The sequence below is a fragment of the Haliaeetus albicilla genome, chromosome 21 (genome assembly GCF_947461875.1).
Source record: "Haliaeetus albicilla chromosome 21, bHalAlb1.1, whole genome shotgun sequence".
Taxonomy (NCBI): Eukaryota; Metazoa; Chordata; class Aves; order Accipitriformes; family Accipitridae; genus Haliaeetus; species Haliaeetus albicilla.
Window position 1 is genome coordinate 1,088,394 of NC_091503.1, and position 17,109 is coordinate 1,105,502.

The following is a 17,109-nucleotide window of genomic DNA, read 5'->3' on the forward strand; positions in this document are numbered from 1 at the left end:
TGGCAAATTTTTACCCTCCCTAGATCTAAACCATATGTTTCTTCCTGCCTGACAAAAAACCAAAGTAATTTCAACAATCTCAAAATGTATTTTTCATGAATCATGCTCATTGGCACACCTTTATTTACTACTTCTATTTTCAGTCTTATTAGAGATTTTCAGCTTGCCAAAGAGGTGACTGAGAGAGATAAGATATGAGTTCATAAAATTTTGTCTGATTTGGAGGAGATGAATCTATCCATAACAGTTAACATGCACTCAACTTAGTCAGAAGTAACATATATCTTTAGAATACCTATATGCAAAATCTATAGCAGCTACAGTTCCTTAACAGGCTATAGTCAATAAAACCCCACTTATTTACATTTCAGTCTGTGGTACATTACTTTTATTTATATGACATAAAGCATTAGCTATTTTAAGACTTTATGAAGTGGTATCTTTTAACTACCTTTTATCTGCAATCTCATTCAATTAGCTTTCAATGATAAAAGGTTTAATAAAGAAATTGCTCTTGTGAATCAACTTGGAGACTTGTGAGACCTGGGTTCAATTGCCAGCTTTCTCTCCCTTTGGACTTTATGTGTGAAACTGGTATTCCCAACAGTAATACCATCTCTAAAGTGAAAAACATTAAAACTTGAAACTTCACTTTTTGTAAGACTGTTTTATGTAACTATAACAATATCTTAGCATAGATATTTAACAGGTACCTTTCCCCACTGAAGATTTAAAACTACTTTTGTTATGCTGTTTTCTTGTACACTGACTTGATTTGCTGACAAATTGAAAACCGGTGACAGGCAGTTACCTTATTCTCCCTTGATGTATAGCAGACAGCTGAACTAAAGACAGAAAAGTCTCAGCCGCAGTGAAGCAAAATAATGAATGTGATTTTTCTGATGTGATTTTACGCCTTGCAAGCATTAGGTGCCTGCCTTGTCCTTAGGGAATTTCAGGGAACTTACCGCTTAATTAAAAAGGGATTGGAAAAATATTTTAATAGTCCCTGCAGCAGGGAGCAAGGCATCATCTCTCTAGCAGAATTCTCTACCTACTTGGCCTGTGAGCTGCTGTGCTCCCGCATCTGCAGGCCAGATGAACCGTGCGCTCTGGATGCCGATGGAAACCCCGTCAGTGAGAGGATCCGGGGGGGCTCCCGCCCACCCCTGCAGCCCCTTCTCTCCTGGATCCAGCCTTCAACAAGGCAGGGGAAGGGATGGATTTGAAGTCCGGAGTCCAAGGGGAGTCAAGCTTCTGCTCTACATACCCCGTATGAGGGCTGCTGCCGTCCCGATCGCCAGATCAACAGACTGACCTTTCTCTCTCACGTTGCTGTGCGCGTTGCGGAGATAACCCCATGGAAGCGTATCAGATTTGCTCAAGGCACGGCTGCTCCATCATGTCCCCATGGCAAGTACCCCCATTTATATCCCCTTCAGAAAGTGATATTAAAATGTGAGAATTCAAACACATAACAATGCTTTAGAATACTCACATTAGTTCAAGAAATGCTGTTCAAGCAGAGAGGATATGGTTAAAACCACAGCATAAAATCTTTAGACGAGACTTTAATGAGTTGGGGAACAGAAAGTTGTTTCTCAGGACTTGGCAAACAGGTGACTGACAAGAATTTCAAGTTTGGCTCTAATACCTCACACTCTTTCTCTTTTTCTTCCTTGTGGAAGTATCAGGAAATCTCAGGTAGGCAACGCAGACCAAAGCATGATTCATAACAACATCAAGCACAAAGTCCTCGATCTGACCAAGAAACAATCTCATTTTGAATTTCTATTTAATTTACCCAAGTTCTGTCTATAAAGTTACTCAGTAATAAAAAATATTTACAAGGATCATGACAAATGAAGCCAGCATCCTCAAACAAGGCCAGTATAACATTTTTTGCCTGGCATCAGACTGAAGTAATTTGGCATGTAAAACGACACATTCTTCCAGCTCAGAAAAGGAATGCACTTCAGCAATGTCAGATTCAAAATGAAACAGAATATCAAGCATATGTTGGTGCATCAAACCTACAGCCAAAACAAACTGTACATATTTATTGCCTTTGCTCATAGTTACTGTATTTGAATCAAACAGAACCTGCCAATACGCACATTAACCTGTGAGCATGTGCTATGAGATTACCTTTACCAAGAATCCCTATAGATGTCTTCAGAAGTCTCAAATATTTTGGTCCGTTGAATATGAACTCTCCTTCTAAATCAACACATTATCATAAGAAACAATTATATAAGGATTGCTTAGGGCTGTACTTGAGGTTGTACTTAAAGTGAGCTACCTAGTTTGTACTTCCAGACATAATCAGGACAAATTAGGCTGCAGTTCAGATACAGGTAGTTCAGAAGAGTGTTCCCAAACATGAAAAGATTTTACTCCCTAAGGACAGTTACGTGATAACTAAACAGATCCAACATCAAGAGCTACATGTGAATAACACCTATTCTAGAGAATGCCCACTTGGCAATACATTGTAATTACAGCCACTCTTGTTGGCAATATCCAGCTTTTACTGTACTAAAAATCACACATATACACACAAAACTTGAAGTCCTGAGGCAAAGAAGACACAAGAATTCTTATGGTTCTGAATGGGAAACGTTACACCTGTCAAGAAATGCGTAATTTTGATATCCTGGATTCTGAAAAGAGAAAGAAATAAAACTATAAGGTTGCTACTGGGTAAGACAATTCACAGTGAAAGAAACAAACAAAAAAGTCTAGATTAATGTTCCAGAAACTTCTTCTCAAGAAAAGAAAACTTTCCAATTTTGGAGAGACCTTCTAAAAGGTTCAATCAGTAGCTAGGACTGGACTTCTCAGAGAGCGGAGATGAGCACCTCTAAAGAAATGTATAACCTCTAACTAAAGTAGTAGAGTAGATAATGAACATAGATATTAATCACAAGATGAAATGGTTCTTATGATTTAAGGCTTGCTATCTGACACAGAGTAGCAGTGAAGAATGCCACACCATACACAAAGGATAAAATTACTATCAAATACAGGCCCTGGATCCCTGCCAGTCTCCCAAAGTGGAGCTGTATTAACTCTGATTGGATCTGACCGGACAGGGAGTGCTTACTACTCCTATTATTTTTTATTGCCTTCCTTCGTGCCACCACGATAATAAATACCTTGTACTACCTAACGCATGCTATGAATATGATAGTGTTTTCCCACAGAATATATTTTCCAGTGCCCAGATCAAAGAAGCACTTACATGCACAAGTGGAGAAAACTACTTCTCAGATAATAACCCACAATAAGCCTTGCCTGATTTTTTAACTGAGTCATGTCTGGCTATTTTCATTGGAAGTGTCAGAAAGACAACTGACTACTGTACGGATCCAGAAGCATCATGAACTTGGCCGACAAGAATGTTTCAGGGACTATCCTCTTCTCAAACTCATTTGCAGCTTGCATACTACATACCCCTATGCCTTAGTTCCTAGATGAGCCAAATCCAGTACATATATCCAGTACAAATCCAGCATGATATGCGTGACACTTCAGCAGCAATTTTGGCAAAAAGCACAGCTTTTGTTCAGAAATACAGAAGGAAAGAATGATGCTGATTTCTTTCTAATCTAAAGTAAATTAGAAAGTAAACGCACAAGAGACAGAAGCAAAGGTGGGATAAGAGACATGAACCCAAAAACCTTTCACCAGAAGATGTTCATCTCACTACTTTAGGACATTAAAGCTGTAACAGCCATAGTATATAATATATATAATCTTATTACATTATATTCTTTATATAACAGTCTGAGAGTCGGGACATCTGGCAAAAAAAATCTCACACAGCTTGTTAGTTAAAAGTCAGCTCTTATCTCCTAGGCAAGTGGTCTAACCACTGTGTTGGTTGTGGTCACGCCTATTCCTCCTGAAGGTGTGCCGTTGTAGAACCAGATTTCTAAAATTCATGGGATAACAAATAAAAATAAAAACAAATAAAAACTAGAAGAATTAATCTATAGACAGGTGAGTCTCTGCTCCAAATATTATGATTCTTACCCAGTGACTTGATATAGTACAATGCCTGTGGAACCTAATCTATCTTTTTGTGAATCTGCCTGCAGGTTACAGGACTCTTCACACAAAGGCCACCGTATCTGGAATAACACATCTTCACATTTTGATGACTCTTACAAGTCACAGAACAAAGTAAATAAGGCATATCTTTATTGAGAAATTCTTTAGCTTATGAAGATTTGCCATTTCCTATGACCAGAGCTGGGTAAACACAAGGGAAAAAAAAAATCCACAAATACTATTGGGGAAAACCCCCACTGATTACTAGTGGCACTGCTTGTCTTTGCTTAGTTGTAAACATTTGGATTTATTGAGGTTTAGTGGGAAAAAGGCTGCAGAATGAAGCAGCTCATAAATGTTAACAAGAACTGGAGTTCAGTAGAATATCCCATTTAATGATTGCTTTACTGACAGCTCACACTGACTATCGTGCATATAATATCATCGTGCTTGTGACCCAACTTTTTTTTTTTTTTAGGGCCAAAGAGGAGTTTCATGTACAGTTTGGACTTTTTTTTCTCCCCATGATTTAACTGTCTCACTTTCTTCTTTGGTTGGCAGGGGTTCATTGAGTCACTCTTATGCATGTCCACCTTAAATGAAAGGCTTTTTAAAAGTAAAAGGCCTTGCAGAATAGTCTAAAGATGTTCACAAAGCTCAGCAACGTGCCATGCTACCTAATCCTGTCGGAAAAGTTCTGATACAGCCAAGTCCCTTCAAAGGGAAGGCTTCCTCCCCACATCTCTCGGGAAGAGTCCTGAACACTAACTGTACTCATGCAAGAGTTACACAGTTGGTTCGAAGGTCAAACTTTGCCCCAAGATAAGGTTAATTCAAAACTGTTTTCAAAATTAGGACCAAGCCTGTTGACTGGCACCGCATGCTACTGGGCCAAAACAAGAGATTTGGATATAGGCTTAGATGCCAATAGGTGACTTCGCTTTGAAGACAGGAGGACAACACTGAGTACCACGTAAGATACCTCTTTCGCTTGCAGCTTCACATTCTGTGCGCTAGAATTATCTAATAACAAAAGAATGTAGGGGTTATCAAGTCTAGTTTCCCTGCCAGGAGGAAGAGGTGATAGTCCGCCAAAAAACAGAAAGGAAGAAGGAAGGCTATTGGCCCATTCTAAGTTTGTAAGGTAGTCAAACAGGGTCTGAAAGCTCAGTGTCTCTGTGATAAAGAGGAGCTGGCATCTTTTCAATGGGAGGTTGAGACTTCGTCTCCAGCTCTTCGCACTCTTTCCCTCCCTGGCCCGCGCGTCAGTCTTGCCCCACTGAAGCAGAGCCAGCTGTTCTTCAGCCAGTAGCTGCTCCTTGCAGCAATTCTGACTTCCAGTGGCGGCACAGAAGTGCACGCACCGTATGTTCTTTGGACGTTTATTTATAGTCTTTATCCAGTAGAGCTAGGCAATTATAAAGACATAATGATAATTTGTGAACAGGAAAAAAAAAGGGCTTCTACTTAAATTTGTCCCACGAGAGAACAGAATACAAATGCCATATACTTGCAGCAGGCAATTCGTGAACATGCTATCTAAAATACAAACAAACTATATGAGCAAATACCAGCAACAAACTAATCAAAATCATGACCTATTTAGGGGTTGATTATAATGACAAAAAAAGACTACATGTAAGTGGTGGGTAATTTGCGAACCAAATAAAGGGCTACGATTCTCACATATAAATTGCTGTCAATGAACCAGCTCTAGTTAGGGCCATCTATTTATCAAGAAACCTCTTTAGCACTCTCCAACTGGAGCTGGCAGAATGATTTATCTGTACACAAAGTGATAAAGCCAAGGGAAATCAGTACTACTGGACATATTAAATTCTGGGTTTAATTCTCTGGACCCCTATAGTATCATTTATAACTATGTAGCTTGGACTTCAGACATGACCATTCTCATCTGGTAGCATTTTAAAGCCACTTTGCCCAGTACAGACGACACAATACACAAGGCAGTGGCAAATCAACATTTCTGTGTTCAAACTACATAGTAAAACAGCTATGGTTTACATCAGCCTTCTTTGTCTTTAAAGATATTCTACATGGAAAATAACATAAATATTGTAGCAGGAATATATAGCAAGCATTCTTAGTAACAGTAGCATAAATCCCAGAGTGAACATTAGACTCTTGAAGACAAAACCATACAATCTTTTAAATGTTTTTTTAAACTTTGCAACAAAATGGGTCCTGGAACGATTAATAATACAAACAAAGTATTCATTCAGCTAGGGCTTTCCTTTATCAGAGGTAGTGGTCACTGAAAAAGGAGCGGAGAATAAGGTTATTAATTTTATGGTTTACTGCTTGATTTCTTTAAATAATATTTAAGATCATCATGTTGCTGTTAGGACTGGTGTCTTCCAACATGCACCAGTTTTAGACAGCAGAGTAACTGATGACTGTCCTTGCTTCAAGCCACTTAAAATGACATTGCATAAGGCCAGAAGGATAAGAAGCTACAGGGAAGTAGTTTTAAAACAGTTGCAGGGATGCTTTACAGCTGGGTAAAAGCACACTATACCTTTGTCAAGGAAAGGCATAAGAAACAAAGCAACTGTGTTTTCTGTTGCAAATGGTTTCTGTTGTAAATGGTTTTAAAAGGTGACAACTGCCTGCTACAGCGTATATGCCCCATTATCCATCTGCATTCTGATTTCCCCATTTCTCTGGTTTTGAACTAGAAAGTATTAATACATACAAATAGACTACCTACCACTTTCACACTTGACTTGTAACTCACATTACAACTACTTTGATCATTATTATTATTGCATGTATATTGTAGTTTCTAGACTAAAAAGGTGCTTCTCAAACTGAGAGGAAAAGTTTATAGCTCCTTCCTACAAAAATTATCTACAGATTACTTCCAATAACCTCAACACACTTGAGATAATACAGTCAGAAATAGTACCAAATTGGAAAAAATACAGTCAATTTAAGCTTTGCTGCTTTCTTCACCGTGTATGAAATGCATATAAGCATATATTTTTGCTTATAATTTTAAGGTCAGTAACTTCACACGTACTACACACACTATGACACCATGCACATTAAACTGTGAAAGCTGCACACTTTGATCAGAAGCTGCAGTCTGCCAGGAAAGTGACTGTATTTCATCTGAGATTTTTTAGCAAAAACACACATGCAATTTTTTGTCTTGTTAGGACCTTGGGTTGTTCCCTAGCAAAAAGTGTGGTGTACTGATTACAAGAACAAAAGGAAAAAGATAGAACCGTAACAAAAATCACAGAGGAATCAAATTGTGCTCTACTTTGCATCAATTTACTCCCATCTAGTAAGACAAACAGGAGAAATACAAACTGCTTTGATAGCATTTTCAAACTGAGTTTCACATGTACTTCCAAATACTCTTCATGAGGTTGGGACTAGTTTCGGAATAATCTACAGCATCGGGGCTTCATGAGAAAAACGTTACGTTTGTGGAGATTTACCACCTGCTATAACCTTTCTAAAGGAAAATGTATGAAAAATCCATCTGCATTTTCAAAAAATATCTTTTGAAATTTCTTCATGAAACCTCTCCACTTCTTCATAATAATTGCTGTGTGCTTCATCAGAATTATTTTTATCATTATTCTCTGCATTGCTACCTGTAATTTTGAGGTCTTAAGAGGGAGTAAAAACACTTTCTAGAACTCCTTGGAAAGGGAAGTTCAAAGACTGTTGTAACATCCTCCAGTCACCTTTAAATCTCAGATAAAACCTGGCTTTATGGTGTAAAAATTCAGGTTCAGTTCAGTGAACATCCCACTTTTTAGAGACATGCAATGTAGCCAACAATGAATCTTTCTTCAGATTTCATACTCTCTTTATAAGTCAGCCATACCCCAATTTCATCAGTGCTAAACTCTAAATCCCAATAGATTCCACCCCTGGGCATATACCGTTTCTACTCAGGATCCACAGTGGGACTGCAGAACAGAGAAAACATGGGAGTTTTTCCAGCAAGTAATTTTTAAAATATGGCCTTAAAGTTATTTTTCAGACAGTGCAAATATTACCTTATTTGAACTCCCAAGAAACAGCAATCAGAGACTGTTTTCAGAATACCCTCAAACTGGACACCATACCTACTAATTTTCTTATTCATTCTAATAAATCAATACATTTTGTAACAGTCCTCTAAATAAGGGCTACTTGCTCTTGTTGCAATGCGTCCTGCTTTCTGAAAAATGCTTTGAAAACCTTTGATATTGGCAAAGTTTTTAACCATGGGACACCTAGGCATTTAAACTGAAAGGGAGAAATGAAAAGGAGAAAAAATGGCAGGGGGGGGAAAAGGGACAAAAGGGAGGGAAACAAAACTATGACATATATAGCACCATTTTGCTTGGATTTTTCTTCTAATGAAGAAGTCAAGTTTTTTAGACTTGAAAAGTTGGCAGAATATTGGCTTGTTCTCTAGCTTGCTCTACTTTTATTATTGTAAATGATTTTTAGTTCAGAACTTCTGTGAATGCTTTCCCTGACTCCTTTCTGAATGACTGAAAATTGTTTCAGGGATTTCTGCCTGCCTAAACCAGCAGCGCTGTGCTAGCTATAAGCAACACAAAATGTGCAGGAATTCATATATACCTTCATTCTGTGTTAGAAGTCAGTGCAGTGAAAGATTAAGATGCATTTCCAAAGTGCTAAAGTATATTTCTGATATGAGCAGTAGCTGTTAAATCCCAGTACACCAGAATCTCCTAGCAGAATGATGGCTTGGCAAAGGTTTAGGAAATGAAGACTGTTGACACAGCAGATTAATGCATTTGTTTGCTTACTCCCAGTCTCTCCTCAGGTAATATTATATCTATTTAAGGTTTAATGAAATTAGATTACTCTTTTATACTGTCAGCGTTATTATCCTCTGTAATATTTGTATTCTAATAACAGGGTGGATAGGTAAGTGAATGGGGCCGGGGGGGGGGGGGGGCGGAATTTTCTCTTTACTGCTGCCCATCTGCTTCAAAGAATAGGATTTTTGCTTTGAGTAACAAAGACAGCAGAGCATTCATTTGTATTCAGTCCAATCTATATGCCTGCCTTTCCACTGAATCAGCTTTGTGCATTTTAAAAGACAATTTTTGTAAGAATGTTGTAATGAATTATAACTGCAAAAGTTACGTAGAGTACATCTCTCACGGCATGGGTTGAATTCATCCTGCTTTACACCTCTAGGTGCAAATTGCTTACTGCCAGTATTTACATTGGAGTTGAATGCACTTTCCTTTTGGCAGCAGAAAGTACAATGACATCTATTATCACAGCGTTGAGTAAAAATTTAATTTCGTCCAACCAATCTGCACATTGCACTGGCATACGATTGACAGAGGATAACTTAGATTGGAAGGGACATCAGGAGGTGTCAAGTCCAACCTTCTGCTCAAAGGACAGCCAGCTATAATACAGACTGGGCTGCTGCCTGGTCTTGAAAACCTGCAAGGATGGAGACTGCACAACCTCTCTGGGAAATCCAATCCACTGCTTGATCGTCCTCGGAGTGAAAAGATTTTTCTTTATACCCAGTGTGAAACTCTCTGCCTGTTGTGTCTTGCCTTCCCACCGTGCACCACTATGAAAAGCCTGGCTCCATTCCCCATGTAAAGCCCCTGTAGGTATTTGCAGGCTGTCACTAGGCACCCCCTGAAGCCTCCTCTCCCCTGGGATAAACAAGGCCGGTTCCCTCCCAGGGCATGGTGCTCCAGCCTCCAACAGAAGGTGGGCCTCCGCTGAATTTGCTCCAGTTTATCAACGTCCTTCTTGTACTGGGGGGAGGCCAAAACTTGATGCGGTCTGAAGTGTGTTGAGTATACGGGGATAACCTCTTCCCTGGACCTGCAGAGCCTCTAGAACCAGCCAACCCAAGACGCTGTTGGCCGCCTTTGGAGCGAGGGCACGCTCTTGGCTCATGTTCACCTTGCTGCCGACCAAAGTCCCCAAGTCCTCTGAACAGAGGGCTTTCCTAGACAGTCAGTCCCCAGCCTCGGTCATTGCACAGAGTTAGTCCTTCCCAGATTTGGGGCTTCATATTTGCACCTGTTGAATTTCATGAGGTTCTTGCTAGCCCAGCACGTCTACGTCCTTCGGATGGCAGCGCTGTTCTCCAGTGTAACTGCTGGTACTCTGCACTCTGTTGCCTCCTCAGCTCCTTACCACTTCTATACCTTCCATTAACAACTACCCTCTGAGCCTGACATCCAAGCAGGTTTTATACACCCAGTTGTCCACCCATACAGACCATACATCCTAATTTAGATACATGAATATTGTGGGAGACTGTGTCGAAAGTCCTGCTAAAGTTGAGCTACTACGCTCTCCTCAGGCACAAATCAGGCATTTTACCTCAGAAAGTAATCAGGTTGGTCAGGTGTGATTCATCCTTGGGAAATCCATGCTGAATGTTCTCAGTCACCACCGTCTCCATCATGTGCCCACAGAAGTAAGCTCCAAGGAGGTGTGCTCCTTGATTTTCCCAGGGACTGAATGCAGACTGGCCTGTTGTTCCCCAGATCGTTCCTTTGGCTTTTTTTGAAGGTGGAGCATTGTGGCAAAAATTTGACTTCAAATTTAATTTTGTTAATTAAATAATGCTCTTAATAATGCAAGGAAATTAAATCAGAAGAGATACAATAATGACAATCTTTCTCAGTCTGGTAGTAACCGTAACCACACTCTTCCACCTCTCCCAAACATACACATGCTTTATAGTCTTAGAAGCTTGGGGTAGATGACATTGTATGCAGGAGTAAGGCTGGACACTGGAGGAATTCAAAACAATTAAATTTGGTCTGCTTCCAAAGTTACTATTTATTTTCAAAGTTAAGGCCGCTGCCTTTTAGTTTCTGTTGTTTACAGAAGCAGTGGTGTTTTCTCTGTAATCTTTTACCACATGCAGTTAAGGATGCAAACTCAATGCTAACTGCTCCACAGCTTCCACACAAGCAAATATAGGACTATGGAGAACTAAGATGCTGCATCATTACCAATACCATGAAATTAAAATTATGACCTGCATCCCAAAGAAGGTAAAATACTGCCTTACTCCTCAAATCATAAGAATTTAAAGTAAATTACATTGTGTAATTTGGTATATCTTGGGATTTTTAAACTACCCTTATATATTGTAGGTATGGTATTTATATATAAACATATGGTAATTTCAAAGTCTACCAAAAAGTAGTTTTCTACTCTGAAAAGTGAACATTAATATTTCTTGGAAAATAAAGCTTAGTACTTACACTTAACTGGTGGGCAGCAGGGCAGAAGGAATGTTAACAAAATCCACAGTGATTCAGTGAAACAGAAGTGAAACAGAATTGGCTATGTCAGGAAAACACAATAATGCTACCTGGTTTTTTTTATCATACGGTTTCTTACACTTGTAAAACATACACTGCCCGATTACATAAAAGCATGTGTGGGAGTCAGACTAAAGATCCCACTAAGGTAGCATCCCATTTCCATGAATGACCAAAACCAGAGGTACAGAGAAGAATGACAGTGGAAGGCAAGCATACATCATAAGGAGTATAGGAGCAATATCTTTTTAGCAGCAAGAAATATGCATAAAAAGAACCTAGAATCATTAGTGAACACAATTTATTAATGAACCATGAAACGTAAAGTTTTAGATCCTCACTGAATCACTACGCGTTTCTGTAATTCAGTTTCTGTCAGAGACCTCTACAATACAAACAGCATTTAGTACTGACATGATTTCACTTAAAACGCTATGGTTTACCAACCAGCAAGCTGTTTTGACTAGAATTCGTCAAATCCAAGCACAGCTTTAACCTATTAAAAGCTTTTATATTACTGCCTATCTTTCAAGGAGCACAATGAAAAAGCTATGAGGATAACATGCAAAGAAATAGTCTCACCCAAATGCACCAAATTACTATAAAATTTCTTCAGACTCAAAAGAAGCAATCTTCTCTGAAGAATATCATGCTTTCAAGTGAAAATTAAATCAAATATTGAATCACAATGCACATTTTTCTTGGGCTCTTGATAAATTATAAGCTATAGACTATAGAGTTTTAATTAGTAAATCATAATTTTAGTAATTAAAGGATTGATCCAGTTTCTACTGAATCAGTGACAATTTTGAAATTTACTTCATTGATTGCAAAATCAAATAAATAGGATTAGGGGTTTTTTTCCTCTTATTGATCAACAGATTCTTTCCCTAAATTTATCATACTTGGTGCCTACTCGCTGGGAGACAAACTATGCACGTTAACAAACCATTGCTTTGATGAGCTATCCCCTATTAATGTGCATAGGACTAAGTATTTGAGAACTACCTTAAGTTTTATGCCATGAGGCTCTATATATGTTGCTCCAACATAGTATTTCAGTCTCAGCTGGGGACATCCTTGTTCTGCAAAAACAGTTCTCCGAGAGCCTCGCTATTTTTAAGAAGTTTGAAATTTTGAACCAAGAAAGCAATATTTCTAACCAAGGCAATGTTAGGTGGAGGATTATTTTTCTTTCATTGCTAAGTTCACATATAAATGGGCAAATAATAAGGCAGGGTGTAAAACTGCATAATGAATGACTTAAAAATGAGATGAAAAGGAAAGGTAGTAAAATATTTGTGAGCAGAAAGGTCAGCAATGGCAATAGCAGCAATTGTACTTGCTATTTGTAAAGTTACTTCTATCTTAGAGGAGCCTAAACCACCTTATCTTGGGTAAGAATGTACCCTGAAGTACACAAAAAGAATAAAAGGTAGAGAAACTTGTGAAGTCTCGTTTGTAGAATTTCCAACTGATTACTCCCTCAGGAGCATGTAGGCTTCATACCTTCAAAGGAGAATAGGAAACAGACACCAAAATCTGACTTCACAGTATAATATAAACAAAGACATTGTTAAGTGCTGAATTCATCTACTCAGAAAAGGTAGGAGGTAGAGTTAATGCTGTCGAAGAGGAAAAGCCGTTGTTCAAGGTGCACTATACATATTTCGTAACTGATTCACAGAACATTAAAACTCACAGACCTCAAACTTTTGCAGGTAACACAGCAATGCAGAGTTCATACCTGTGGCAAGATAGATGATATGGAAAAGCATGTCCTTGCCCTGCACAACATCCACAACCACATGGGAAAATCGGCTGTTGTCTTCCATGAAGTAAGGAATTGGAATAACTGGTTGAACGACCTCATGCATTAAGAAGAATTTTTGAGCATCTTGAAGATTTCTCTCAGTCAGATTTACATACAAACCCTGGTCCATGGTGCCACACTGTAAACACAGAAAAGTAACATTACTATATGCATCAACGATAACAACAGATTTACTCTGATTTACAGCACAGGAAAATAAAACCCAAGAGTCTATCTTGTAGTGACGCTGTGGAATTTCACTTTCAGGTCTCATTTTGGTGCTGACCAGACTGTCCACACAGCGACTGAGGAAGCTCTGCTTTCCTGAGGCAGTGCTATGGATGGTCCCTGCCTCTGAACGACAGGGAAGGGCACCAGACTGACACCACAAGTGGGCCAGAGTAATACTTTGCTATATCCTATGCTTACAGGGCGGGAAGAAGAAAAACTCCCCTCCAACAAACCACAGGATTTTCTGACTAGTTTTCTTTGGAATTTACACAGACACAGTGCAAAAGACCTAACAAATTTCCAAAGGAAATTCCATGTCCTACTGCAGCCAGGGTCTGACAGAAATCCCAGGTGAAAGCACCACGCACAGTTCTAGCACCTCCTTCAGACCCTGCGCTTACTAGGCAACAAGGGACAGCGCGGAGCTCTAACTATAAAGCGTTACCCACGGCAAAGACATTTTTGCTTTGGAACTGACTATATCTTATATCTGAAAACTGTACTCTTTCCTGACAGGAAAGCATTCACTAATTGCACGCACAATTTTCGACCACAGATGAACAAAGCAAAATAAGTGGCAGTTAATTTTAGCATCTTTGTGTTTAAGTCTTCAGCTAACTGAGGACACAAATGAGAAAGCTGTTTAGCGCATGCGAATATGTAACCATCCGCAAGTTTACTCACTTACAACTGCATCAGGGAAGTAAAGCAGTACTTCACAACATTTATCAAGTATGCCGGTGATGTGAAAGGCATACCCAGGTTATACTTTTTTTTGTTCTATTCTACTATGTCATTAATTTTGCCATGAATTACGGCATGAACAAAATAATACAGTGTGCAAAGCCCTACCAGTGATTTTTTCATTATTGCCATGTTTTCAATCTGAAATTAAATGCTCGTTCCAAATCCACAAATGTTAAGAAAAACTCAAATAATTTCATAATGAGACATCATATGATGAGGAAAGACAGTTAAGCAACTGGCAGGAAACAATTACTTGCTCTGTGAGCACTCTGCATGTCAGGCCAGTGAAAAAAATAAACCACGCCAAAGAAGAATTTCTCTGAATCTATCAAGCAGGAAAGATTCCAGCCGGAACACTCATAGTACACTGAATACATATGGCCCTTGGTCTTACGATGGAAATTGTCCTGTGTAAAGAGAAAAGCAACAATCTCTGGAGAAAAACAGTGTTCCTCAAAACTGGGACTCCAATAGTATTCTAACCTGGAAAATATTTCATTAATATAATCCAGTCTTGGAAATACAATGTCTGATGCAACTATCACTACATAGCAGTAGTCTTCCTTCAAATCACACACTTCCGTCTGTTATTGCTAAGTAGGTGAATACTCTGAGGATGAATCTACTTCTGAGACTACACAAACAGAACTTCTGCTATTTTATTATAAGGACTCTACACAAGAAAAGTCCTTCTTTCTGGGGAGGAAACTAGTGACTCAGCCAATGAATATCCCATCTACGTGAAGTATGTACTCTAAAGCACTGTCAAATCACAAAAAATGGTTACACCTAGCTCTAAGCATTAGACTAGCTTCTGGTATGCATCACTGCTGCAGTTACAGAGCCAGAAATCTAACAGAAAGTTTGACAGAATAAAAGATAGCACCTGCAAAAGAACAGAAGCTCGACATTGCTAATGATACCTAGAGATCAGTTAATGCCAATTGGCTTCAATACTGTGTTGTAAAAGGCCACGTTACAGCTTTTAACGCGAGTGCTGGCCTGCAAAGCTGTTGCTCAATGAGATATGATACACCTGTTGCCACTGTTCTCCTAAATTGGATGAAGTATGAGCCATATTAAAATCAGCCAGACTATCCAAGCAAGAAATTTCTTCAACACCTCAGTCTTGACTGGGATATAGAGATGAGCATGGGTAGTACAGGAGAGACTTAAAGCGTTTGTACACAGCCATCAGGCTGTCATCTTTGTTTGCATGTACCATTCTGTATAGGGTGCACTCACAATAATTATCAACACATTAATTCAAGGTTTGTAGGGAGAGGTAAATAACTTTTATTGGACTTGCTTACCTAGTCAGAAAGAAGATAAGATTTTTACATACAAGCCCTTCTTCAGGCTTTCTCCTTCAAAAATTTAGGCTCACTTAGACCTTATTACTATCACTGTCTTGATAATACAAATATTTCTACAATATGTAAAAAGGCCACTTCTGCAATATGGCTTACTTAAACGGTGTCTTGTCACGTGGGGCTAATGCCAAATATACTATTTAGGAAAGGTAACGTGGCTCTGGCCTGTAATTCGGACCAAATTCAGTTCCTTATTTTCCTTCGTGTGCATAAATCAGGAAGTAATTAAAACTACCTACAATCCCCAAAGGGTGATTCTGTTTCATGCTTGCAAAGATCTCATGACTCTTACAAGAAGATAGAGAAGGTTGTTACAGGGGCAGCACTGAACTCGTGAAATTGCATTGAGATTAAGGGAGGGTGAAAGGTGGATAAAGGTGAATACACTTAAGTATCTTGGTGAAAAGCTATTGTTAATCACTAAATTAATGCTGTTTTCCCTTCCATTTCCCTTGCTAGAACTTCACTCACTAAAATTGTCCTAGTAGGAGTGGTGACTACGCAGAAGAAGAAAACAATGCATATGTGCTTACCTGAAATAGCCTTTTCTTTTTGTAGAAAGTTCCACTGAGTGACCCACCTTGGACTAATTAGTTTTACGTTGTCAGCCAGCTGCAGATTATTACATGCTCTGAGGCTGACAAGTTCAAATGAGGGGCACACCACATCACAAATTCTATTAATCAGAGTCTTTGGGGAGTGCTGACCACCTTGCACAGGAAAATATACAAAATCCTGACCACTCCTCCTTTACCCGCATGCCCTTTCTTTTTTCTGTCAGACAATGTTCCCTTTTCAGGTTCTAACAGCACAAATACAAAAGATAGCAATTTCATCATACTTCAGTCAGGAATTAATGTTACCTTGAGAGATAACTATAGTGTTTCATTTTGTCAGAAGATTGAAGTCTTTAACCCAAATTATTTTGTGGAAGGATAAAAGTAAGTATGTTGAAATAAGGGGAACTCTTAAGGCTGCTTTTTTTAGAATTTTTTTAAGGTCTCAGGATATAGCATACTGCACAACTGGACTTATTAACTATGAACCATACAGCACTTTGAAAAAACCTCATGTAAATCATTGTCCTTCTCCCATGTGTCTGTACCTGAAAATTAGGGTTAGGATTGGGATATGGAAGCCAAGCAGAGCGAGAGTTTTCCTGGTATTTGAAGGGTCCATTAAAGGCCTGAGTTATGGCACTCAGGTTGAAAACACAAACTGCTGAGGCTGCTATGCTGTTCCTGCAAAAGAAATGTAAACATTAACCTAAGTAACAACATTAAAAAGTCCATTTACTGAAAAATAAATAAAAAAGGCAGTAACTCTCCAATCCTTCAAGTAATTAGCAAAGCAGATATGATCAGCCAGGAGATGAGATCTCAAGGTAATGATATATGATGTGCTGATTTAGGCACAGATATTGGATTTAAAATTTTTGTCAGCCTTGCCAAGCAGCTGGTGTGGGAGAAACTCAGAACTTGCTACCTTCTGCTGCTGCTCTAATACCACAAGGCTGTGCTTCCGCACATAATCACACGCATTAGGGACACTTTTCTTCTAGTTACAA

At 38.9% G+C, this 17,109-nt stretch overlaps 1 protein-coding gene across 2 annotated transcripts in view; it reads right to left on the reverse strand.

Annotated features, from left to right (window-relative positions):
- Positions 1-17,109, reverse strand: part of SEMA5A (semaphorin 5A) — a 330,300-nt gene that overhangs the window by 110,207 nt on the left and 202,984 nt on the right. For both annotated transcript variants that reach the window (XM_069808839.1, XM_069808840.1), the window contains exons 10-11: positions 16,648-16,783; positions 13,126-13,330 (exon numbers count right to left, since the gene is read on the reverse strand). In XM_069808839.1, coding sequence (XP_069664940.1) covers positions 13,126-13,330; positions 16,648-16,783 — 341 coding nt within the window. The remainder of the gene's footprint in view (positions 1-13,125; positions 13,331-16,647; positions 16,784-17,109) is intronic.